This window comes from Lagopus leucura, unplaced genomic scaffold (assembly GCF_019238085.1).
Source record: "Lagopus leucura isolate 7727_CA_CO unplaced genomic scaffold, USGS_WTPT01 Super-Scaffold_100002, whole genome shotgun sequence".
NCBI lineage: Eukaryota > Metazoa > Chordata > Aves > Galliformes > Phasianidae > Lagopus > Lagopus leucura.
The window spans coordinates 80,139,371-80,166,019 of NW_024962263.1; the positions used below are offsets into that span (position 1 = coordinate 80,139,371).

General features: G+C 44.6%; 1 protein-coding gene across 13 annotated transcripts in view; it reads right to left on the reverse strand.

Annotated features, from left to right (window-relative positions):
• MTSS1 (MTSS I-BAR domain containing 1) overlaps positions 1 to 26,649 on the reverse strand; it is a 118,439-nt gene that overhangs the window by 34,994 nt on the left and 56,796 nt on the right. Inside the window, exon 1 of one of the 13 annotated variants that reach the window (XM_042870324.1) lies at positions 3,975 to 4,002. The exons of the other annotated variants lie outside the window; for them this stretch is intronic. Coding sequence (XP_042726258.1) covers positions 3,975 to 3,987 — 13 coding nt within the window. The 5' untranslated portion in view covers positions 3,988 to 4,002. Of the gene's footprint in view, positions 1 to 3,974; positions 4,003 to 26,649 lie in introns of those variants that run through there. 13 annotated transcript variants of the gene reach the window in all.

The window sequence follows — 26,649 nt, forward strand, 5'->3', positions numbered from 1 at the left end:
CACCGTATATTTTAGAGACTAGGAAATGGGGGTCAGTTACTACTAATATTAAACTGCAAGGTAACACATTTTTAACTGAAACCCAAGTAACCAATGTATAAATACATCCATTCAAGCGGTGCAAGATGGACAGGGTTAGCAGGGTGAGCAAACCAGCAAAGCAGGACTCAGTCTATCTGAGAGGTAGAGGTGCTTGCTAAAAAACGCCCCACCCACAAATCACCAAAGCGATACTTGCAGGGAACGCACATCCCTTACAAAGGCTTTCCAGACTTGTTCATGCTCTTCCCTGCTCCTCCTGTCATGGGACCATGTCAAGGGCTGCATCGAGGCTCTTGCCCCAACAATTGCAGCGCTGTTTGGTGCAGACAGTGGCCAGCTTTGTTGTTATTCCTCTGGCAGGAGCTGATGAGCAGCAAGGCCAGGCAGCTCTGTGCTGCAGTGACGGGAATGGGGCTCTGCTCAGCACTGGATGCCACAACTGGGCTCTTCAAAATGGCCAAATCCCATTTAGAATCATAGAATCATTTGAGTTGGAAGGGACCTTTAAAGGTCATCTAGTCCAATTCCCTTGCAATGAACAGGGACATGTATAGCTAGATCACTGCACTCAGAGCCTGGCCCAGCCTGAAAGAAATAATGTTATGTGCATTTAAATAAGTATAGCAGGTAGAAACTTGGGAACAAGGAAGGGACTTTTCCATTCAGGCACACTCTTTGGGTCAGCAGAGGCTGGAACCACATCTCTGCAGACCTCCCCAAGTTGCAGCAGCCTGTGACTTGCAGGCACAGCTCTGGCAAGGTTCTGAATGCCCAGTAGCAGCATTTGAAGGTCTCACCTCCTTGGATGCACCAACACAAGCTGTGCTTTGGAGTGCTTCGAACAACCCCTGGTTAAAAACCAGAGACTGACTGAGGAAGGACAGCACTCACCCACTGCCTCCCATGCCTGAACCACACTGCTCTGTCTCCATGTAGTAAATCACTTCAATATCATCTGAGCTTTACCTCACTGTGTCAATTCTATCATCTACAAAGAATGAAAATCCTTTATATAAATAATCACTGTGTTACAGCAGAGGTTGCCAACATGCACGCTGTAGCGTCTGAAGCACCACTAATGTGCACAAGTCTTTATGGCAGGTACACAGTTTAGTATTCAAGTACAACACAGAAGACCTTTCAAAATCCAAGAAGTGTATTGCACCAGGCTATGCCAGAGCCATAAGAAATTTGCCTCGGCCTTCAAATGTTGTTAAGGTTTATCTTCTCAGAAAGACTGGCTCCAGAACTGACCACTTGCCCGCTTAGTCTAGGACAGGGTCTGGAAACAGGCAGGACAAGGCAACAAACCATCTGGAGATAACTCGCTTTTCAGTGCTATCATGACTCAGTGGCAAAAAGAGCATCTGAATAAAGCAGCAGAGCTCCAGGGCTGGAAGTACTGCCCATGTGCCCCCCACTTACAGGCATGTCCCTGGCAGAAAGTTGGGACATTCCCCAGCAGGTCTGATTTCCTGAAGATAACGGCAGAACCCAGATTAACAAATCTGCCATCAACTCAGGACAATGCTGGGCGGGTAACCAGGCTCTACACATTGCCCTGCAGTTATGGAAGTTAAACTACTGTGCCTTGGGTTCTCTCCTTATAAAATGGAGCTATAAATTACCTACTTCTCTGCCATGCTACAATAATGCATCCATTAAGGCAAACAGTGCTTGGGAATGTGTAAAGTAATACTTTGAAACTGGAGATCAGAGCCATATTCATCAGATTTCCCACTCAGAGAAAGTGGCTTAATGAAATGTTCCTGCCAAATTTGATGAGATAGCGGGTGATAACATCAGATTTGTTTCTCATAAGTAAATGGGGTTCCACAAGGCAAATGCACTTTGGCTTTCCCCTCCCCTGTCTAATCCTGTGAAAGACCAAAAAACTTCCATGGTAGATAATTAAATGAAAGCCTGTGGACCACGACACTACAATGAGGCCACTATGATGGCATAAATGATTTTCTTTGACGCTTGCTTGTCGTTCAACATCGCAGAGAGCCAACAGGAAGAGACTGTAGGGAAGAGACTCAATTGTTTTATTGGAGCCATTATGTTTCTACTTAATAATGATCATAGATCAAGGAAATGATTATTTGATGAAATGTGCAGCTGTCCGACTGCACAGACTGAGCGCTCCACACAGCTCCTACAATCGAGCTCTTATCTCGCTCCTCTTGCCTCACTCCGATCAGGCCCGGAGCTCGTGGGATGGCGGCCTGTCAGGAAACGCCTCCGAGGCCCCGACCTGTTGACCAGCTCATCTTTATCTCCAAGGGCAGAGTCCAAATGTGCCACAACTTCCCTCTTTCCCAAAATGGAGAGAATGATGAAAAACCAGTGTGATACTTTTGTAACTTCAAAGTTATCAGAAGAGGCTTCCATTAAGATGAAAGCAGGAGCTGAACACAGGCTGGATTATTAAATACAGCTCTGAACAGGCTATGACAGGATGATAACAGCGGGACACTGAAGCTAATGGTCATTACTCAACCCTTGTCTAGGCTCAAGCTTTTAGAAAAGCAAGGAGTTTCCATCACTGATTGCACAGGGTATGGTATGGACCTTGTTCTTGCACAACTGCTTAAGTGCATGCCTCAATCATACATACGGATGTTGGCACTGGTACCTGGTGTCACAGCAGGCGGGGGAGAAGGAAGGCTTTTGCCTGAAAGTGACTGGCACAGGGGATGGAAACCTAAAACTGGAGCTGTGGTGGCACCTCATGTTTGAGTCAGTGGCTTCCAAGCAAGGCTCACGAGTTGGAAAAACACATCAAGAACTGCAGACAACAGTGACACTGTTCAGCGCTGACCACCCAGGAAAACAAAACAGGGAATCCTTATTCCTACAGCTATGAAAAGCCCTTCTTAGCAGCACTTGGGAAAGCCTCTGAAAGTTCCAACTCAGAATCAGCTGAAAAACATTTCCTGATGTATTTTAAAAAAGCTTAAATTCTGACATCTTTCAGAGAATGCTGGATCCATAAATGTAGATTCAAGGTCAAAGTCACCTCAGTATTTTAGATTAATAAAATTTAATAAAAGTGAGCAACTCTGCCAGACCACTGTGCGTGCCTCTTGATGACATTACAAGGAACAGATTGCTTGGAATGTTATACAGTCTTTAGCTGAGAGCCCTTTTGGGTAAGCTGTCTGGAAAACATCGGTAGAAGCCTGCCATGAACTTGCCATGGTAGCTACAACTCCACAGAGCACAGACAATTCTGAGAAGAAAATGCATTAGGTGGTCTATTTTCTCTTGTGCAGAAGACAGTAGCATTCATTCATGGATGAGACTAACCTTAAACTGCTTTTGCATGAATTTTAAAGGAGGAAAAGGCTTCAGGCAGTACAGCACAGGCAGAAGGAATCTCCCCAGTACAGTCTGCTCCAGCAACCGCCAGTTTGAGGAAGTCCTTACAACAGCCCGTGACCATGTTCAGTCAGTATGTTACAGAATGTGCACAAAATCTCTCATGACTTCTTGTGATCCAGCTTATTCCTCTGCTCAGCAGCATTTCTGCTTACACTGGCTGTTCTCCGAGCAGAGCATAGGGCTAAGCTCCAGCCCCACAGGAACCAACATGAGGGCTGCCATCAGACACTCAGGGTCAGAATTCCACCCATGCATGCAGAGTTCAACACATGGGTTACTCTCAGTCCATCAGACACATTAAATACGGTCATGAACTAGCCCTGCTCTTATCCTTGGACAGTTTGGAATTAGTCAGCCCTCAGGGCGAGCAAAGAAGCTCACATGTTGTCCTCTGCTTTTAAAAAGGGCACAGCACACACACAGGTGACTGGAAAGACACTGGCAAGGTTCACATCAAATTACTGCAGAAGGTATCAATTTCAACTTGGAGAAACTTGAAAAGTGTGTCGCTGGTTCGCAAACTTCTAAGAAGCAAAATCCCCCACCGAACTGTGGCATCGCATTGGAGAGCAGTACACGTCCATCCAAAAGAGCTTCTCAGCTACAAGAACAAGAGAAAAGAGCACGCTTGTGCAAGGAGTATTGCTGTGGCTCGGTCCCCCATGTCCCCTCCGTAAGCGCTGCTGCCAACACAGGCAGCAGCCACTTGCTTCTGGAGATATCTATCAAGAAACCCATCTGTCCTGCTAGATGCTTGTTGCTAGTTTTTATTAAAACACAAACCTCCACATCAAGGATTTAATGCTATGAAAATAAAGGATCATTAGAAAGAGATTTGCTGAGGACAGCAAATACCACACTTGTGTTTTCCAAGGACTATTATTTACATTTATCCCTTGGAGTACAAATAATTTCCTTAACGTAAACTGGCATGGTCTGATCAACACCTGCACTCACACAGAAGTTGTGCCCACTGTTACTGTCCATACATTTTCCCCATTTCTTTTCAAATGGATAGTTCAGTGTGTTTCTGAAGTCATTCTATGAACAGTCCTATGAATAGCTTACTAAGTCTAACAATCTTAACCTGAGCAGACTCAATTGCTTTCTTCCCAGCACTACATCCACTAATGGCTTAAGGAAGGCAGGCAATGTGAGTTGTCCACCTCAAACACTCTCCCCCCTCAAAAAACACAAGAAAATACAGCATGAGCTAATAAAAGGGCCTCTTTATAATGAAAAGGGAATTCCTGAAGCTACTGAAGAATTCAGGGCCACAGCTGTGTGCTGCTTTGGTGCACACCCTGCCCATCCCAGCAGCCACATCAGCACAGGCTTGGCTGGGTCTGAAGGAAGGCTCCATCCAGGGCTGCTTGCTGCACCCAGGAACGTGTTCACTGCATGTTCCAGATGGTCAAAAGATGATGGCTGAAATCTATTTAGATAACCAGAGTCACTGACCTCAGTACCTTCATGAATCTGATTCTGAATGGGCATTTAATGTCAGCCCGACGTGTGAAGGAGGCAGTAATTCAAGATCCCTATGTTCTGAAATACAGCTCTTTATTTTGTCTAACGCTATGAACTGCAATGTAATGTGATTAGACTCCAGCAACATTCAATGAGGGAAAAGCATAATACACTTACAGCAAATGGGTTGGAACACCAAGTGCAATTCCACTGCACGCCTAGCACTGCGCTCAGCTCTCAACATGCAGCTTCCACAGGGACTGTGGGCAGCCTGCAAATACTTCTACTCTTTGTAGAACAGCAGTGCAGCATTTGCCAGCCCAAGAAACACTTCTAACTCCAGAATCCTTCTCTTGGGTCTCTCCCCACCCGCACTGCTGATCAAAGTCCAGCAAGGATTTCAGCTGCACCCAAGCAGCTGCTGCCTCCAAAACACAAAATCAAGCACAACCAGGACAAGCAGGTGCAAAAAGCAGAAGTATTATTTTTAAATCCAAGTCAGCATATCTAACTGAAATCCCAAAGCAAGCAGATCTGCAGAATAAGGCGGTGCTATTTTTGCATGCTGCCACTTCTTCCAGCAGAGCAAGCCTTGGTGAATGGAGGGGATGATTGTGGAGGGATTACAGGGAGGCAAAAATCATTTCAAGCTACCTTAAGACATTATCAGCTCTGCAAGTCTGTTATGCCTCAGCATACAAAGCCAGCAAAGGACTCGCTGCACACCCAAACCAACACAGGAGCCTGTGCCCCAACTCCGAGCTGCTTCCCACCCACCAGGGCCAGTTCTGAGTGGTATCCAATGTTAGCTGGCAGTTAAGGGGCTGGTGTTCTGAAGGCTCTAAACCTCCTTCTGGTGCTTTCTCACGGAGTCTGCCCTGTGTGCTCCAAAGGCCATTTTACAACTGTCTCAAATACAGGCAGAAATACTCCTGACTCAACTTCATCTCTCATGATTTATTTAGTGCATCTCCACATTCATTTCAGCACAGCTTAGTAGAAGAGGAGATTACAACGCACCATCTTTCCAGACTTTTCCTCTAAAACACAGGAGACGAAACAGCAAGACCAGGGAGGAGCTGCCTACCGCTGTAAGCAAATTGCAGACAAAGGGAGGACAAGAGCCCAGGACATGGGTGCTTGCCATTACCCAGATTGCCCCAAGACTCATTTTGCCCAGTACCATATTTAAAGTTGTTATGCTGTCCACCATGGCAACCCTCATGCACACAGTTTTATTCTCAGTGTCATGTCTTTCTATTTTTTGGCAGCATCACTCCGATTTTCAACTTTAGCTACCTCAGCCTTATTCATTGTGAGAGGTTCAGGTTGAATATTAAGAAAAAATTCTTCTCAGAAAGAGAGGTGATGCATTGGCACAGGCTGCCCAGGGAGGTGGAGTCACCGTCCCTGGAGATGTTCAAGAACCATGGAGGTGTGGCACTGAAGGATGTGGTTTGGTGGGCATGGTGGTGTGCTGACAGCTGGACAACATGATCCTAGTGGTCTTTTCCAGCCTTAATGATTCCATTTTCACAAAAGCAAGGGAGAGCAGTACTGCATGGCTCTGATGCCAGCTGGCTGCTTGAGCCTGCAATACAAGGGAATGTCATACATAACACTTAACTTGCTTAAAAAAACAAGTGTAACATCCCACCTGTTACAGACAGTGAAACAGAGTCATCTCAAGACAGAGAAGTAGAACTCTGCACTTCTAGCCATAAACTCATCAAATGCACACTCAGGAAGATAGCGAAGTCTGAGTTCACAGTATGGAATTCAAACAAGGTATTGGCACTTTCTCCTTTACATGGCAACAGTGGTGCCAGCCCCACAGTGCAGCCATGCTGCAGGCAGGTTGCGTGAGACCACTCACAAACACAGTGCCACACTCCTTACATCTCTGGCTGCAGTGAGCACACAGATCTGCGCGCTCTGCAGGCAAACTGCTGCTTATCCCCCAAATCCCTCCAAACAATCCAAGCTGTCACGCTGAACCTCAAGAGTGCCTGCTTAAATCACGAAGAGTACAGCAGGAGAAAAGCTTCCACGGTTCTTTGATGCACAAAAAGAAACAAGCACATCTTGGAGAAAAGATCAAATGAAACTGCAGAACTGCACAGTGTTACAAGCACGGCACTCTGGCGTGCAGCAAGACACTTGGCAGTGCTGACGGGCATGCAGATCTCGAGCTTGTGTTGATCTCTGTCTGTGAGGACAAAGCAACTGCATTTCTTCTCCTGAAGAGGCCCTGCTGGGCTGTAGCAAAGATGTCCCTGAGCCCAGGACAGCAGATGCATGTCACTCTGCTGTGCTTTCCTGCTGCAATGCACAATGCATATGCGATGCGTGCCAGGTCGGGAAGATGCACAAGAAGGATAAATTTGGCAATATCACCCTCCTTGAAAACAACTGCAAGAAACTTTAGGAAATCAAGGTTTGAGGCAATGGAATAGACAACATACAACGAGACACTGTAGGAAAGTCCACGGCCCTCTGCTGTTCTCCATCAAGTACCAGATCCTTGCAGTATCTCATGCAGAAAAGAACGAACAAAAAACACAGAAACATAAAAGATCTGGCAAATTGCTCAGGAGGTTCACTCCGCATGGAGCAGTTTTGATGGGGCTGCTGGGGACTCACTCAGCCCCTGGGGGCTCAGAGCATCGCTGGGTGGAGATACCTAGGCTTCTTTTTCAGCTGCTGAATAGTACCATTGCCCAGTGTTTCCATTAGTGAAGTCTGGAGTTCACTGTTTCAGCTTCTCAGGAGTGGCAGTGCATTGGAATGAGCTGCCTGGGGAAGCAGAGGAGTCACCGTCACTGGAGGTGTTCAAGAAATGTGGAGATGTGGCACTGAGGGATGAATGTGATTTAGTGGGCATGGTGGGAATGGGTTGGCGGTTGGACTAGAGGATCTTGGTGGCCTTTTCCAACCTCAGTAGTTCTATTCCAAAACCATGCTTTCTAAGCACCTGTTTGGAAGCAATGCTCCCCAGATGCTGCTCCATTTATGTAACACCGTAAATTCAAGTGGAAAGTGTTTTATCCAAGTAAAAGATTTAAAACCAAGGGAATTCAAACACCCACATAAAACAGTACATATAAAGTACATAAAACAGCACGATCACAGCCCAATCTGGAAAAAAAGACATTGGTGGAATTATTAAAATAACACAAAGCCACTTAAAGCTGACCTGCAAAACGCAGCCAGCCCATGTGCTAACTTGTTCTAATGCACCTATGCACAGTTATGGTTCTTTGCATTTCTTTGAGTATCTCAAAAAAATGAATTCACAGTGCTTTAAGATGTGGCCAATTTTACCCTGAGAGTACGGAAGCATGCATCTGGTCATTTGCCACCTCTGGTAATACAAGAAATCCATCTTAGCCCCCTGCTTCTCACAAGCTCTGCTGCTCCCTTGTTCCTCTGAGCAGACCTCATCAACCCTCACCTGCAACACACAGTCAACCGTGATCTATTGTTATTAATGAAACTATTAAAGACAAAAGGAAGTGTCAAGGCTGGATGAAGGATCTCTGACCCAGGTTTTAAGCACCCAATGCACAGGACTAGCATATAAATTACAAGTTTAGAGAAAAATGCTCAGAAAGAATCACCTCCTATGCAGAATGTATTATATGCTGCCTCCGGAGACTAGCCTGATTTAGCACCACGTAACCTATATTCCCACAATTTGCAATGGTATTCTTACACAGGTTTATCTTCCTTCCATTCTGCTCTGTCATGCCAAGCAGAAGACACCAGTTCACCCAGCTCTTCTGACAATGGTCAGCAAGAGGCACAAGTTGCTCGCAACTGTAAACATGCACACAAATCTGCACGCAGTTAGTGGGAGAAAAGAAAAGAAAATCCTTCAATACGCAACCAAAAGCCAACTTGCCACGCGTTCTTAGGAGTAGCTTGAAAGGAAATGCCATTCCTGTCCTTGGAGCCTGTCCTCCTCCTAACCATGGCAGAGCCAAACATTTGTAGATTCAAAGCTACAGTTCTAAACCGCACACACTCTTCACATTACATGCAGACCATGCACAGATTGATACAAGCACACCTACCAACCAACTTAACCATGCTAAACAGCCAACGCTTGAAATGGGAGCAAGTTTCAGTACTGCAGCAGGTCAAATGTGAGTATGAGCCTTAATTACATGATATGTGCAAGACTTTCAATCTTTCTCTTTTTAATGCGCTCATTTTTAATGTGGTCAGCTTCCAAAGCTATGCTCCGGCAAGCACAACATGTTATCCTCCTGAACACACCTCCCATGCAACAGCAGCTTCTGATTTATTTCCTCACATCCCACACTCTCATCAGAGTCCATTCCTATTTCAAGCACCAATACCCAATGCTTCCAGCATCTGCAGGTTGCCAAGACAGTTGATGTGTGGAAAAATGGTTCAGAACTACTTGCCATCAGAAGAAAACACACACTGCGTTGAGTAGTACAGATAGTATTCCATCTACCTATGGATAAGGCAGCACTGGCTGCTACTTAAAGCAGACAGGTTCTAATGGTATAAAAGCTCTAATCAAAATACATCTAAACATACATACATATACAAAAAGGAGGATTAAAAAAGCTCCACATCAAAACCTTGCAAAGACATCAAGACCTGCAGCTTTTTACACCGCTGTAAGAACAGCGAGCAGCCGACAAAGCCAACGCCGTGCAGCCAGCAGAAGGAACACGATGGGCAGCGCACAGCCCGCAGAGCTGCTGCTACAGGCACTGGAGCCGCCGTCCCCAGGCTCCCACCAGCACTCTGCTGCCGGAGCAGCCGCCCGTGACGTCGCTCACAATGACTGCAATGCAGCACTCGCGCCATCATCGCCCAATTTGTCTTCTGAGGCAGCAGCGCTGTCACTCACTCCCAGCGAACTCAAGGACATGCCTTTAGCAAAACTAACTGCCACGTTTCGTGTCCAGCTGCAATCTGTTATAGATACAGCTGCTGGCAAGAGGCATCAGCCTGGGTTTCGTAACAGATTGTTTAAAGTAGGTAAAATAGATGATTCAATTAAAAAGAGCCCCCAAAGAACTGGTTTTTGGTACAGAAGTAAGGACAGTGTAATTGGGTCTTGATGTAAGCAGTGTGACTACAGTTAAGAAAAAATATCTGTCCAAAGAAAGTGTTCTCATTAATCTGGTCACCTCCAAAAGAATTCAGAGGCTGTGAAAGGCAGGGTTGCAAGACAAGCGCTGACAGAGCCCACAGCCAGTGGGCAGCACCTGGACAAACCAGTGACAAGTATGGAATAGATTTTGTGCCACGCATCATTCTACAATCCACATGTCGTAAAATCCTACAGCAGAGGAAATGGGAAGCGCTCGCCACACTTCACAGAGAGAAGAATTGTAAGATGTTAATAAAAACAGATTCATGCTGGAGGGCCGTTCACCTGCTAACTGGATTTGATGAAATGTAGTGGAGTTAGAGGAAAACCGAGGCATGAAATAATGAAGAAATGTACTGCGCTCCAGAGACATGGCAAACTACCTGCTATGAAAACAAAATTAAACCTAACACTGTTTTAAAGCACTCAAGAAGGTGACAGAAACAGGTACAAATCAGCACCAGCAGAGCTCCATCAAAGGCCTGTTCTTTACTACAGGCAGCTCCTACAAGTAATGCCAGCTGCAGCGGCTAGGAAGACAGCAAAGATCCCCACGGACATTTTCTCAACTAAGGGGCAAACATGAGAGGACTGCTTTAAACTTTATGTGTGGTACATAAGGCAGTGTGATACAACTTCCTCTGAAGTTTGACTGTTTTTTTGTTTGTTTGTTTGTTTGTTTGTTTTGCAAAAGGAAGAAAAGGTAATGCCAAAAGACACGAGTTGCTGCAAGTAAAGGGATTGTTTCTGCAAAAGGTGTCTTTCAAGGAAATCCTATCTTCCATCAGCCTGCCAGGGGAGCCCTGCTATGGGTGGACATGTACCTTCCCATCTTGCTGCCACGTGCAGCTCCCACACCAAAAATCAAAGTGCTGTGCAATTTGCTCATTTTAATGTATATCGCCAGAATGTATGCCACCATGTGTTACTGAGGTCAAAGATCAACCCAAAATCCAGGCAAGGAACCCTGGGTAAGTTGCCCTGCTTTCTGTAGCCAGCAGTGCACAAGTGATTGGAATGCTCAGGATTCACTAAGCACATGCGAACATTTACAATAAGCACAACTGGGGACAGCTCTACGCACAGTGCAAAGCCAGGTACAAGAGTGGGGCTCAGGAAGTTGCTATCCACAGTGTTCTTTCCATCCATCCTAATAAGACTACGAACCACTACATATGGCAGTACTGAACCAAAATGTGGGTTATAAAGAAGAAAACCCCACAGCATGGGCTGTCAGACCATGGTCCAACCTCCATAGATCACAAAATGGCTGCTGCAGACCAGACCTCTCCTCCAAATGAAGCTTTGCTGTTTGACCTGCTTGTTGCCCAGCTGGTTAGATGTCAGCAGCTGTTAGGAAATATGCTGTTCCTGTGCTGCGCTCCCCTGAGCCATCATTGCTGACCCTTTCCAAAAGCAAGGAAATGGTCCAACTCAAAACATGTCACCCAGCCATCAGTGTAGTACGGCCAACACTTCCAAAAGGAAGAAACTTCCAGGCCTACGCTACACTCAGGCTTCAACTCAGTCTCTAAAATAGGCAAAGTCATTTACAGCAGGATGTGTTTCCTGCTATAAAGCATCCACGTGTGGAAATTATTACAAACTTCCTTCCAGATCTATATTTAAATTGGAGTGATAATTCACTGCTGATATCAAGTTATATGACTATTGATTTCTGAAGTGAGCTAGGTGTTTTGATGCTTTAGCATTATTTTTTGTTATTGTATTTAAATTTTTCTTCTAGCACCATCAGAAGTCTCCTCCAAGAAAGCTGCACAGATGGGCAGTACCTGTACTATGATGAATCTGATGCAATATAAGCAGCGGGAACCACCAAGAAGGGCTATTTAAATGGAGTCCTGCATTTTGGTAAGAGAAGTGCATCCTCTTTGTCACCCTGAATGGCTCTTGTACAGCAGGGAGCACAGGAGGACACACCAGGCAAAGAGCCAAGCTGTCTCTCCATGAAACCTTCAGTGAGCACTGGGACAGAAGGACGATCTTGTCCAAGTGACACAGTTCCCCTACTTACCCTCACAGATGAGTTACCTCTAGAAAAAGTCAGTCAGCTTTTGTCAGCCAGCAGCACCAGGACAGCCCTAAGTTTTACTCCTCGAATTCTCCACGATAAACACAAATATTTGTGATTCAGATTTGATTTTCCACAGAAGATAAATATCAAACTAGTGGTGTTTATGAGGAAAACCCTGCAAAGCCAAGGCAACACTTTTCAGCATGGCCTCTCCCATAAAGGACTGTATTGTGCCTCACAGGGTGAGGAAGAAGGAAAAATGTCCTGAACCTCATCTTCAGACTCCTCAGGATCTTCAAAGAACATCTTTCCCAATTTCCCCCAGTACCTTCAGACATAACACTATTACAGTTTCTATGACTGTGACCTTTAAATGTTTAACTAGCAATCTATTCTTTGCAGTCAAGATAAAGCAGCAGGTGATTAGCTTCACTATGAGTCACTATGCCCCTGTAGTGCAATAATTCAATTAGACACTTTAACAGCCTTCAATTTCTTCAGGATCTGCTTACTAGAACCATAGTCCCCTAGCTGCAATTTCGTTTTGCCTCACAAGCTAAGCAGGGTCAGTTCAGGTCAGCATTGGATTGAAGGAGAGGGTTCACAGCAAATCCCAGAAATAGGGCCAGTGTCAGCACTGTGAACAAGAGCTCTGGGAGAAGGCTTGGAGTTAGTATGTAGGTGCAGCTTGCAAACACTGAGTGAGCTACAGCTGATCCCCGACCCCTGCTGCTCACTGAACTCAAAACACACACGCCCACAGAAGCTGCGAATTCCCCATCCCTGGAAGGGATGCCCATGTTCAAGGCACGCTTGGGTGGAGCTGTGGGCAAACTAATCTAGTGGAAGGTGTTCCTGTCCTTAGCAGGGGCTGAAACTAGATGGTCTTAAGGTTCTTTCTGTATTTCACCTGCTCAAGCCGTCCTCCAGCTAAATCAGCTTCAACGTGGTGGTCTGGAAACGCTTATCCAGCTTCAGCCTCTGTCCAACCACCCCTCAGAGGATCTTCCAGTATCGGGATGCAGTTGGAACACTCGTCTGAAGTTTCTTGTGTAACAAGCAATGTACAACATCACACGAATGTCAGAAGTTGTTCAGTAAAGTACCTTCAAATGTAACCTAATTTTTTGACAGCCAAGCCTCTTCCCCCATCTCCTGAGTAATTCTTTCTGCCCCCTCAACAGCCTGATAAGCAGTTCTGAAGAGGAAGAACAGATCTCCTTCCTCCCCACAGCTGAGTCAGCAATGACAACAGCAAACTCCCAGAACATTCATGTAGCCTGATGACCTCTGAACCTCGGAAATTCTTTCGCTTTTCTTCTGTAAGAGCTCTCCAAGCTCAAGTGCAGGCACTGTGTATTCAAATCGCACCTGAGCTCGTGGGAACCACCCCCTCATTTCTGCTCACATCACAGAGGGCTATGAAAACGCAGAGATAAATCATCAGGAAAAGTAAACACTCTTCTCTGCTTCAACCCAACAGTCAGACACACTCACCAAGATTCAAATCTCCTGTTCAACACTCATGTTGCTGAGCACATAAATCAAGCTTTAAAATTTACCTTTGTAAGTTCTAGCTTAAAACTTTGGTCACTGTCTATTGCACATTTCATAAGCTTCAGGAATCTGTTACTGGCTAACAGACAAAGGCTTTAGCTCAGAAACTATCTGCTCATGGCTTTAGATGTAGGGATCGTGGGTTCAACCTCCACTGCCATGGAGCAGTCTGTACAGGCTCTTAACAATTAAGAAAATAACAAATGATTGGCTTTCCTAGGAAACAGTGAGAAATACTGCTTCTGTGGCCGGTAGTTGAATCAAAATCTTCTTAAATCAACTGTTCTGCACTGTGGCTGTATTTACAAGGCCACCTTCAGCACGGTGTGGTTTTTTTAATCCAAGATCAGACTAAACAAGAGCCTTATCAACACATCAATCAGGGAGTTTCCAGGAAAATGTTTGTATCATAAGCTCCAGCACATATGCACATCATTTCATTAATACGAACACTTTCATCCCAGTAAAAATTGCATTTTCATGAGGTGTTGCACTGCTATTCACGTAAGTGTTAAAGCAGGACTACTGCTCATGGTGCTTACATCACTGGGACACAGCTTGTATCATTAATATAAGCACCTTCATCCCAGTAAAAAGAAAGTGAATCAAGACAACAAAAATTCCTCTTACATAGCACAAAGATAAGCTGGCAAAAAGAACATCTGATAAAGAGTAATGCCATGGATCAGCCTCGTGACTAGAAAGCAAAGTAGATACAACCTTTGAGGCTTCCACTTAAGTCCAAAACCTCGTATTTCTTTTAAGAAGGCCTTACACAGAGCCTCTTATCTGCCATTACAATCTTGTACACACAATAGCAGTGATGGCCCAGCCTATGAGCACCGTGGTTTCCTTCTGTTTTCAATTCTTCCAAAATGACTTTCAGCGCTCAAATCTCTCAGCGCTCCCACAAGAAACGCCTGGTGACTCACAACAAGCAACCTCAATGCCCAACTGCTTGTGACGCGTACAGAGCTGGGAAGTGCTTTTCCCACCTACAAGACTTCCTCCCAGCTGACATCATGGGCTTTTCAAAACCTGAACGGGTGATTTTTGCTGTCCCCTACCCAAATAAGGTACACCAAAGCTGTCACAAGCAGTTCTTTAGGGAGAAATCAGAATAAAGCATGTGTTGAGCAGCTACAATAGAAGAGGCTGGGGAACTTCCATTTTTTTAAGCAGTGCATCTCACTTGATGGGGCTCAGGACACTGCAGTTCATGGCAGAAAGCTCCTACTTCTGGTTTCATGAGGTTAAAAAACCACTGCCAGCATAAAAAAAAAAAGACATAGGCTGTGCTCTTGCAAGCTCAATACATGGGAGATGGTTTCGTCCTTCAAGGAGCATGAGTGACTGATCCTTGGTCAATTACTTCTCCATTAACATGCACCCAGGGAGTCGGTAATGAGAACATTTTTTTTTTCCTCCGGATTCGATAGAAAAGACATTGAAACATGTTTTAATCTACAACTCAGATTGATAAAACCAGCTGCCCAACAGACAGTATATTGCACGAAGGCTTAATTCTCCTTGGAGCGCTCAAGAGCAGCTTTACTGCCTGCCGGATAAGGCATGTTTACAGCAGATTCTCCAAGCTGCTCAGCCTCCTGGATGAATTTAGAAATCAGACCAGAGGGTAGATTTGCCTAGCAGCAATTAGCACAGGAGACAACAGAGGAGCAATGGATGAGAATAATTTAGTCTGTGTCAACATAAGGTCAGGGGCCATGGGGGCTGTTCAAATTTCTGGGCAGCTCATGGGGAGAAAGGCAGGAAGGATGAAACAAAGAAACTGTACTCTGAAAACCCAACTGCTCCCTACCCACCAGCCTCAGCAGCCTTAATCAGTTTTGCAAGATATCTTCCTATCCATTTCACGGCCTTTTTGTTTTTAAAGTCAGGTAAGGTGCACCCTAGCCAGACAACACTGCAGGTTGCCACCACAGTTACAGTACCAGCTATGATCTACCGGCAGGCAGAGTGTTTCCCCAGTCTGCCTTCCTGCTAATGAGTCAGCAGCACATTAAGTGTCAAACCACCAGCTTGATGGGGGTCATCACCATGCAACATCACCCCACAGCAGAGCAGATGGAAGATGTGCCCTCCTAGCAGGCAGGTGCAACACTTCTAAAAGCCCTTCCAGAAGAAGATCCCGATGTGAGTAACTCCAGCCAGCACATCACCATTTCCAGCTCAAACAGAGTGCAGCTGCACTGAAACAATCTTGCTCCATCCTCCAAAAACAGAGAAATCATTATATACACAGCAACATTGGGATTTTAAGCAGACTTGCTTAAAAATGAAGCTGACGCCAGGGGAAGGTCAGGAGCCACCAGCAGTGCAGCTCCTTTTCAGGTTCTTCAGATCTCAACCAGATCCAAGGCGCCAACCTCAGATATTCCCCACCAGGTGCAAAGAGGACAGGGAACTCATCCAATGAATTTCTGTAGGGCTGGTTTATTTCTGCTTCTCTCCATCCTCAGGAACAAAGTATCTTCATTTTTCAGGTTAGTAAGAACCACTTATTATAATTTAGGCTACAGACAGAAAGTGGTACCAATACTGTCAAACCAACACATACTCCTCTAACTACCTGTAACACCCCCCTATTTCAGGAATTAAGCTTTGTGAATGCAACCCACTGTATACACAACAACTGCATACTTAAGAGCATAAAAACTAACAAAAAGGTTCATTTGCCTTATATAAACATACAGTTCAAGTTCTTTTCCTTAGGCTTGACTACACAGAACAAAACACATGCAGATCCCTAACAGGGGCTAAATAAGGTATGGACAGATATGTAAGATACAGGCAGGTCTTCTTCTCATGAGTACTCACTGACTTTCTGAAAATGGCAAGCATATGTTAACTCAGGAAGTAAAAAGTGGTTCAAGAAGAGTCATGTAAGATAACAATCCAAGCAAAACTCCAACTCAGGAGAGAGCCCCTACTGATTCTATTTAACAGAGACATAGCAACTCCAAAAACAAAAATAAAAAAGAGCTGAGAATAAATTCCAGTGGCTACAGTAAGTGTGTGAACTAAGTATGAGGCGGATGTAAGAAGATTTATTAGGTCTCACAGCGTAACATCATGAATCATAACAATACCCGATTTGCTGTCCACACATGCCTTTAAGCAGATGATAATAGTTCATTCAGTGCTATGACGTATCAAGCAGAGTTCCACCTTCTACTTCTAGACGTCCCCAGTTTACGTTCATTCCAAAACCGGCCACACTGGGTGGAAACAAGGGAGGAGTCCCAAGGTAAGCACTCGAGGCAACAAGCAATACGTCAAGCTTAGCTTCACTGCTGTTTCCACACAAAAGGACCGTGCTTCTGACACAACCTGACTCCTCTGCATGGCACGCTCAATGTCTCTCCTGTCTCTCATGAGGCTATAAGAGATACTGCAGCAACTTTTCGTAACTTACAGCATGGAACACATATGAGCTCTCTGCAATCTTGCATATTGCAGTTGCCTTTTAGAAACAGTACTGGTGAGTGACCTTCTGGCAAACCCCACACCACTGCACCATGTCCTTTTGTACAGTACAAACTTGCTGTGCTTCACGAGTCTTTGTCTTGCTCCTGTATGGAAGCAACAGCATCACATCATTTGACCTGTAGGAGTGTCCTTAGCTTCAGTTCACAAGCAGACATTATTCCATTTAAAGCAAACTTAGGCACTGGCCTCCCTGCTGGGAACATCTCTCCAGAAGGAAGAGGATAGTAACCAAATTTATTTTCACAATTCTTCAATAAGCTACAGATGGAGCAACATTCGGTCACTACCAGTGTTTCCATCTAAACAGAAAAGCACAACTACGGAGCACTGAAGCCATAATTCATCTCCCAAATCATTAATTTTGCGATGAACCAATGGCTAGGCACACTAGGATTTAATGCACACAGAGCAAAACAAAAGACACCAAAGCCATAATTGTCTTCTCCATCCATCCATGTATTTGCTGGACCTGTACTCCAATCATGGGAGTTCATCCAGGCTCATTAGGAAAAAAAAGCAGAAGGAAACATTAGTTCTGAGGTCTACATATTGTTTCCATAACGTAAAGGGCCCCTCCACAGCCAGCTCAGACACAAACTATGGTACATGAGGAGTATCCTGGCTAATGTCCAGCTCCTCCAAGGTCTTGAGAGACCTCTTCAGCTGGAAACCTCCAGATGCTGAACAGCGAGACAGGGCAGAGAGTGAGGGGCTGGAGGAAAGCTGGTTAGCCCCAGCACTAACCAAAGAGGGATTATTGATTATCCTCTCCTAATTCCATGATTGAATGCCCAGGGCAAAGAAAAAAAAAAAAAAAAAAAAAAAAAAAAAAGATGATTCCTATTATATATAGATAGATAGCTACTTAAAATCATTAACAGAGATTTATATCTCTGGGCTAGTCTTCCATTCTCTGGGGAAACCAGACAGCTGCATAATAAGAGATTGAAAGCTGCAATAAAACGAAGAAATGAGCTGCAATAAATCATTAAACTAAAGCTCATATCGTTTATCTGTAATGCTGTGTCCCCACAATCTACAAAAGCAGATGTGTAACTTTTTGTTTTTCTTTTATCAACAATTAAACTGTCATGTAGCTATTATGGAAGATTAAAACTTCTTTTTAAAAGCACCAAGCATCGGGGGCTGCAGTTTCTTTTAATGACAGGGATACCTGCATGCCAGTCTGTGTCATCTAACAGGAACTGGAGATAAAACGTATGGAAACAAACCCCTGAAGAAGCTGTTTTCTGTTTGTTGCAGGAGAGGCCAGGCAAAGCCTGCAGCGAGGCAGACCCACGTCAGGAGCAGAAGTGGGTTCCGTGACCAGCCCTGCTGCAGCCACCAGCACAAAGGCTGCAGAAGTCAGACAGCCTTACGGGCTTTTCAGAGATCCAAGTGTGTTTTCTGAATCTCGTTTCCTTTTTTAGAAGAAGAATAGAGCAGGAAATTTCTCTGCTCCCTCAGGCTTGACATCCAAAAATTAGCATTTGTTTGTTTTGCAGAACAGAACTAGCTCCATCCAATTTAGACTCAATCTGTTAATCTACAAAGAAAGGTAAATAAATACTGAAATTATGACTAAGGGGGATTTCAGGAGGCCTACACCTTACTGCATTGTTTTTTGGTATTAATAATGGGAGCTTACGTTATTTCACTGTATTTCCTGCTGGCACAAATACAAAATTCAAAGCTGCCATGCTTCTTTTGTCTGCAGCTGATGATGTAAAGTGTAACCGCACGTTTAGTTCAGCCTGGGAGGACTGCTCCTTACAAGCTGATTTGAAGCATGATTTCCAAAACCCTGACTGTATGAATCTGTGAGCAAATCTTCTACTGTTGTATGCAAGCCCTCCAATTAGTGCCCTGCTCAAGTCCTTGAAGTACACCAAATTAATAAGCTCGAGCCCACATGACTAAGGTTCACAGAAGTTCAACCCCAGCTTATATAAGAGACAGAATGGGTATGTTTGCCTTTAAAAATTAAAAAAAAGATAAATAACAGGGTCAGCAAACATGCTGCACAGTATTTAACAGGAAAAAGCTGGGATCGTAACAGGATTTGCAGCCTAGAACTGCTCCTGAAGGCAACAAACATGACATGATCATTCTGACAGCTGTGACAAATTAGGTTTCATTTGCCTGAGAGCTAGCCATGTTCATTTAACTGCAATTACTGGCACATCATGATCCCCACTCCAGAGAATGCACCCAGTCATCTGGCCAGACAGCGAAACAAAGCATCTTCTGCAGATCAACATGCTGAAATGGTTCTTCTGTAACAACACAGTCTTCAAAAACAACCATTTGTTAATGGGTGCCAACAGCCTCTTCAGGTGTCTACAGGGGTCCCTCTGCTCTCTTTCAATCAGTGGAGCAGCAAAACCTTATTGAGGTGCTTCAAGCCATGCATTCTCCTTGTGTGCCTGGTTGCAGAATGAAGTTATTGTAGGAAAGTGTGCTACTTTAAGATGTTTACTCTGTCTGGATTAATCCAAGAGATTTGAAAATAGTTGGTTTTATCTAGCTTGAAATATTATTTTAATATTAAACGCACGTTTTAACCTTCTTGAGTGCTTGTCTAAGCCTGAGTTCAGTAACATACCTGGACATTCATGATCTTACTTAGGGCAAAATCCTGCACACATACCTGCAATTTCATTTGAATCTTTTCCTCAGAAAGCCCTCATGCTTCAGTCCGACAGAAGAAGGAATGTTCACCAGTTACACGTACACACTTTGAAAACATTTAGTTGGTGAGTTTAAATTTGAAGACTGAAAATTCCAGGACATGACCAGCAGCTTCCATGAAAATTCCTAGACAACACAGCCTCCTCGTGTCTATTCCATTCAGTTATGTCACAGAACATCCGCCATTTTTATTCATGACAAGCTTTCTTTTGAAGCCATTCCTGAGCAGGACCTTACAAGCCTATGCGTTCTGCAGGCAGGAATGCAGGATTCCCGTACAGCCGCACTGCTCAGGCACCAGCTGTCTTTCAGCCTACGGCAGCAGCAACAGGTGTTCTCTGTTTTTCTTCTCAAGAGAAAGTCCCAGTCGCTATCTTCAGTGGAATGCAGCAAAACAGAGCAGCATTTAGGGCCTGACGAGAGCTGCATTCCCTTCAGAGCAAGTGGGAAAGACGCCTTCTGCTGCATCGCAATAAGCCGAGGTCTGTTCTCAGGGACTACATGGGCTCCATGTACATGCACTGGAACATCTCCGTGAACCCATCACTGCAAAAGCAGTTTCTCACTCCTTGCAAGGACAAGTTGGTATATCAGCAGGTGCTGAACAGTACATTTGCTGCAACAAGCCACCGACAGGATGCTGCTGAATCTTCTCTGGCAGCAGCTGACTTCTATTCAACATTTCTACGCAGGGAAAATCATCAAAGTTACTTTCTGTTACTGCTTGTTCCTTTTTCAACTCCACAGTAAGCCAAAATAGCTTAAATATCTGAGATAAAGATGTGCAAGAGAAAAATGGGAACAGCACGATTAAGAAAAACAAACTGTAAGGATGAGGAAAACCATGCAAATGGATTTTTGATAAAGAACTACAGTATAACAAATAACTAAAGGCCACATCTGAGACATACCACTAAAATTTTCTGAGGAATACTTAGCAATGAGGCATCACACAACTGAACGCCTTTTTCAAAATGAAACTAAGTTTGTTTCTGATCTTCAAAGGCTTATAAATGTGTTAACCACTGCTCACTGCGTGCAGTCCTGCATGTTCACCGTGAATTAAGAGAAATGAAGGCTCAAATAATGGGAGGTCTGCGGCTTAACTAATTCCTACATGGAGCCCTTTTCACCCTGCTGTACACTATTTTCAGATAGCAGCTTTCTCATGGTGGGAATGGATTGCAGCACCTAACACGCTCCAAATAGGAATACAATACAAGCAATAAAACAACTGCCCAAAATCTAGTCATGTCACCCATGATTACAATGTAGAAGTTACATTCACCCTGACAAACACAGCTTTTGAAAAGGTTATTTCAGCCAACAGAAAAGGTTAACCTCATCCTTTGCTGCACACAGATCAGGCTATCGGTGAGCACAGCCCCTCAGCGCCCAGTAAGCTGCCAGGGCAGCACAGCAACCTAAGGACGGTCCCCAGGTTGTACTGACCTGCCCCAAAGCCCTGCCACAGCCTGCCAAAATTGATTTTAAAGCAGCAAAATCAGAGGTAAAACCCAGCTTACCTTGCCACGTACTGTAGTCACTAAAAACAAAAGCGACAAGTTCTACCCTCTGCCTGCTTTCATACTGATTCTACCAACACAGCTGAACCACAGCTATGTACATACACAGCCTGCTATACTGCTGAGAACTGGACCCAGGTAATCTTCACCTTTACTCGTTGATTTCTTCATTTATTTTCTTTAATACAGCACAAATGCCCAGGAGGGCCCGGCAGCATCACACCAGACACAACCAGCAGCACTTGCCAATTGAGAGCAGTTGCCAGTACGAGAGTAGCCATCTCGTACGTGGGCAGGCACAGTGCCTGAAATGTAAGAGGTCATTCCAGCAAATGTGAGATGAGGGAACTGGAGTGCCTCTGACAGTTGCCTGGCAACACTCTGTTACATTACATTCGTTTATATTTATATTTATATTATTTGATACACTTATCCACAGGTCTTAGCCAGGGCTCTCCCTGAAGTGAGGCTGGCATTTGCAGTCATTGGGGGCTGTTTGCTTTCCCTCAATCTGCTGGAAACAAATGAGTTCTGCTGAAAAGAGCACAAAACTCGAGAGCTTTCTGAGAGCCATTGCTGGGATGGGCTCTCTGCCCCTCCAGCCTCAGCTCTGCGTCACTGCGTGCATTTTGCCACTCTATTTCTCTACAAGTACCTCTCACGGTCGCTGCTGCCTTTTGTCAGCATCCAGCCAAAGAGGCAGTGCATTGCATGAAGAGATGGGTTGCACAGACTGCTACCTAAAAATATCAGGCAATGAGATGCTACTGTGATATTAAAGCATTTTTATGCTTAAAAGAATTGAGTTTATTCCCTTGTCAATAAAAACAAGGCAACTTAATATTCAGCAGGGCCTTGATTTGCTTTTCCAAATTAAAGAATAAAAGTGTTCAATTATTCATTTCTGGGGAGAGAAATACCACCCCCATTCCACTTCCCCATTTAAAGAAAAGAAAACGTAATCAGTGTCCACAGAAAAACACCCTAAGGCCCTTTGGGCATGTTTTGAAGAAGCTATTTAGGGTAAGGAACAGGAGCGTTCTCTATCCTTGTATTTATAATGAGACTCCACCATCCCCAGGAGCTAAAGCAGAATGAAAATGGGTCACATATCTAATTAGCACTATTGAAGCATGAAGCCCAAACATCCCTGAAACGTAATAGATTTTTTTTTTAATAACTCCAGCTTCATTAGAATACTCTGCGGTCACCTACGTGAGATGGCAGAAGCTTCAAACCAGGTACCAAAAAGCAGGGATGAACCTGGCATCATGCTGCTCTACTTACAGGGGAAGGGGAGACAACGATCATGAAACAATTCTACTAGCTCACAAATAAAGTGATTAGTCAATCAGCATAGCACAGCCTGCTCTTTAATCACATTTAAAGAATGCATGCCTGCTGCTCGCTTGTGCCTCCCAGAGCTCAGGCAGTCTCAGCCTGCTGCACCCAGCACCCCAAATTTCCCCTGAGTTAGGTGACAATGCAGGAAGCTTAGCAGCTCAGCCTGGCCTCCCAAAAAGGCACTGAGCAAAGGCTGCCATGTACAGCACCACTGACAGTGTGAACAGGACCATGCACTCCGTTTCCATCAAAGTCAACAAGCCCTAGAGGCCACTCATCCACGAGGATCTGGAAGTTACAGAAGACTTCTGAAAACGAAATAAAATGGAAAAATAAAATGGAGGGGTGATTAATTGAGCCTGCAGCTGTCTACTCTACATATCATATATCACAAAATTCACATTGCTGCATAGGTTTTTTGTATGAAGTTCACCTGAACTGCTTGAGCAAGACTGAAGCTACAGATACAGCTCAGCAAACTGTCATCTGTGATGACTATGGGGACCAGCAAAGGCTGGAGACCTCTCGTCCAGCATCTCAAGCCCAGACCTCATGTTATTGCTGCTGGGCTAACAGCACCCATTTTTATTGCTTGTATTGACAAAATTTTAGTAACACTACTATAAACAGAGTTTATCCCCAGGTTTACTTTTCCCAGCTTCTTCTATAACCAAAATCTCTTTGCCGTCATTTCCCATTAACGTCACTATGAATGATATGGTTGAGAGGGGACTTGGCCACGAGAAATCTCAAGTGGTTCTGGCGGCAGAATGCTCCATGTACCTCTGGTTTTTGCACAAGCAAATGGCACAGCACAGCAGTAGGCTGAACTGCTCCAGAAATCCCACGTTCCCTAAGTATCTCATCTCTCACCAGACGCCACCTTCTGCTTCCCAGCCCAGGCTGCACACTCAGCAGACATGACTCAAAATGCAGCCCCTTACTAAAATACGAATGCACAATACGTGTTTTCCAGTGTTTTATACCACGACTTTGAGGTTCTGAAAACTGCCTTTCAAGGAGCTTAGCACATACACCCAAACTGGCTTCCAGGCGCTCTGAATTGAGGCTTCCTACTGAAAGTCATGGGCATGGCTGATGAGGAGCCAGAAACAGAGCCCAGAGCCTCCACCACCAGCAAGTCCCATTTACGGCAGAACAGAAATAGTAGAAAGGAGGCTTTCAATGGAAAATGTGGTGAGAATAGAAAGCAAGAGAGCAAAAGCACTGTCAGCACATTTCATAGACAGTCTTTTTAATGAGGAGATAAACAGATAAAGCTTTCAATCCATGTATGGAGGGCTTTTTTGTTTTTGTTTTTAATTTGAAAAGAAGCTAACCAAGCACACAGGATTCAACAGAAAACAAAAGCTGAACAAAACATTTTCTGACAAGGCCTAAACAATCTGAAAAGTGTCAATTCTCATGCCACAAAAAAAAACCAGAGGATTTCCCCCACTCCCTACCTAACCTATTTATTTTCTTTAATTAGCTCCTCCTTTCAGCTGTCTGGCTGGGTAATGAAGTTAACAAGCATGTACAAAACCCAGCCCACAGTTTTGGGCAGGACCCCACAGATGTGCTGCTGCAGAATGGGAAGCCAGAGGAAAATCCTCACGGCTGACTTCATTCTGCCTTGTCCTCATATGCGCAGCACAGCCTGCAAACTGCTCCCGTGTTATCAAACAAACTTAAAAGCACACAAAATGGGATGCTGCAACAAACACATCTGAAAAATATTTTCCTGGGAGAGAAAGCACAGGAAGATACTTCAAATATATACAGTTAATAGAAAATGGAGCTTTCTTATTAGTGTGATCAAGTCAATGTGTCAATATACCTATTCTATGTGATTCAGCTTTTATTCCCTGCCGAAGACAGATCCAAGCCCCACAGCCTGGACCCAGTCCTCTCCAACTGCCAGACAGCCCCACCAGTGCCACCAGACCTCGTTACCATCACTGCCAGCTACAACACTTGCCACTGCCACCAGATGTACAAAGGAGCCAGCCCAGCAAGAACATATTAACTGCTGCTTAGATCTGATGCAACTCACTTAAATCAAGTGAAAGCCAGCATTCAAAGGCTGAAACTATTAAGTAGCAAGAGGATTTCTACATGTGAAGACAATTTTAAGGGCAGAATTTAAAACACCTGAAATGGGATCCAGAGAAGCAGCTTTGCGAAGAAAAGCCATTTCTCCAAGCACCCTGCAGCAATAGTGAAGTCCTTCTTCCATAAAATGGAGTGACCACCTCTGACACGGATGGGAGCTCGTCTTGAGGGCTCCTGGGTCTCTCCCTTGCCCACTGACACTCACCTGACAAGTGTAGCCTTCAAACGAGCCAGATCCTGCAGATGTCCAAGGAGGCTGAAAGCCAGAAGTCTCCAACAAAAGGCCCTATATATTCTGTGCTATGCTCTCCTGGACAGCTTGAATACCTTAAAATGTCACATACAGCATCTTCAAAGATAAATGATTTAGGGAGTTCTGTAGCACTTACATCAGTCAGAATCTATCCTGAGCATCACTGAGCTTTAAATATTTAGCACTTTATTCCTGCTGTTGTGAAAAATGGATAAATACAGCTATGTACCTTTTCCTAGACATAGTGAGACCACAGCTACACAAAACTTAAAAAGGGAAAGAAAAAACATTTAATATGCGAAATCCAAACAAGTGATGATCTTACACGATTTCTACAGTAAAGATTGTTTGGGAGTTTTTATATTCCAGAGACCTCATTCCAGATGAGCAGAACCAAACCACATCCTAAACAAGCGGCCTCAGAAACAAACATATGTACACTTAAATACGAGACATCACTACCAGACATTCTCAACAAACTGCAAACTTACTGCATGTTCAACCATCCTGAACGGTTCCCAGGGACCTTTTCCTGTGACAATATCCAAGATATGCAACTGTCACCATGTAGGAAGCAGCACAATTAATAACCTGTTGCCCAGGTGGTACCCACCATGCCATTCAAACCATGTAGGCTCTTATTTTGAGGGAGTAAAGTAGGGCTGAAAACTTCCACCTGCTTTTAACTACAGAAAAGCAGAATGAAATAATTGCTTACATACCAGGTAAAGTCTAACGCCTAATGTGGTTCCTCATTTACAGTGGCTGATCCGCAAAGATCTCTAGTCATAGAGGATCACGACTGGAGCAGCCATCACACCACTGCAGCCCGCAGCACAGTAATTCAGCTTGCCTGCACTGCTGGATTTGGTACCCTGCATCACAGCAGGACACACAGCCTGTTTTCAGCCCCACCACACAACGGCCCAACTCAGCTGCTGGGCCTGCGTCTGCCCGCTGTCTGCCAAGGAAGCTGGCTTCTCGTTCTCAAGAGCTAAGATGCCACAGTACGTGCCTGTATGCATCCCCACTGCAGTCTGAATGCACCCACCACTGCCCCTTTCCCACCAGGATTTGTCTGAATAGCTAACAGAAGGGGCATGCTTCCCAAACTACAGTGTAAGTGAACATTCCGTACGTTGTACAAATTCTCATGCTTGTTTCTATTTTGCAAAGAAAGTTGGGCTAGATTAACAAGAGTGATGTAGCAAGGAAAGCAGCAAATTCATCACCACTCAGGTTTCAGAGTCCTCTGAGATTTGAATCACCTAGCCAAAAGTTTGGGGCATGAAAGCTTTCGATCCACACAAGGGAGATCTCATTACAGGAATTCCTATGTGAAATTCTTGGTCTGAATTGGGTAAGAGATGAGATAACAAGGGCAGGGAATGTTTTCAAAAAGCCTATGAAAATACACATGCTCTCTGAACAGATGTAAAAGTTAATGTATTTACCAGCATTGCAGCTGGATAGATGAGTTGCACCAGGTTTTGTTTTTGGAACCACAGAACAAGCTCAGAGGAATGGGAAACTGCACAACGAAATACCCACAGAAACGGCCCAGTGCACCCCAGTTCAG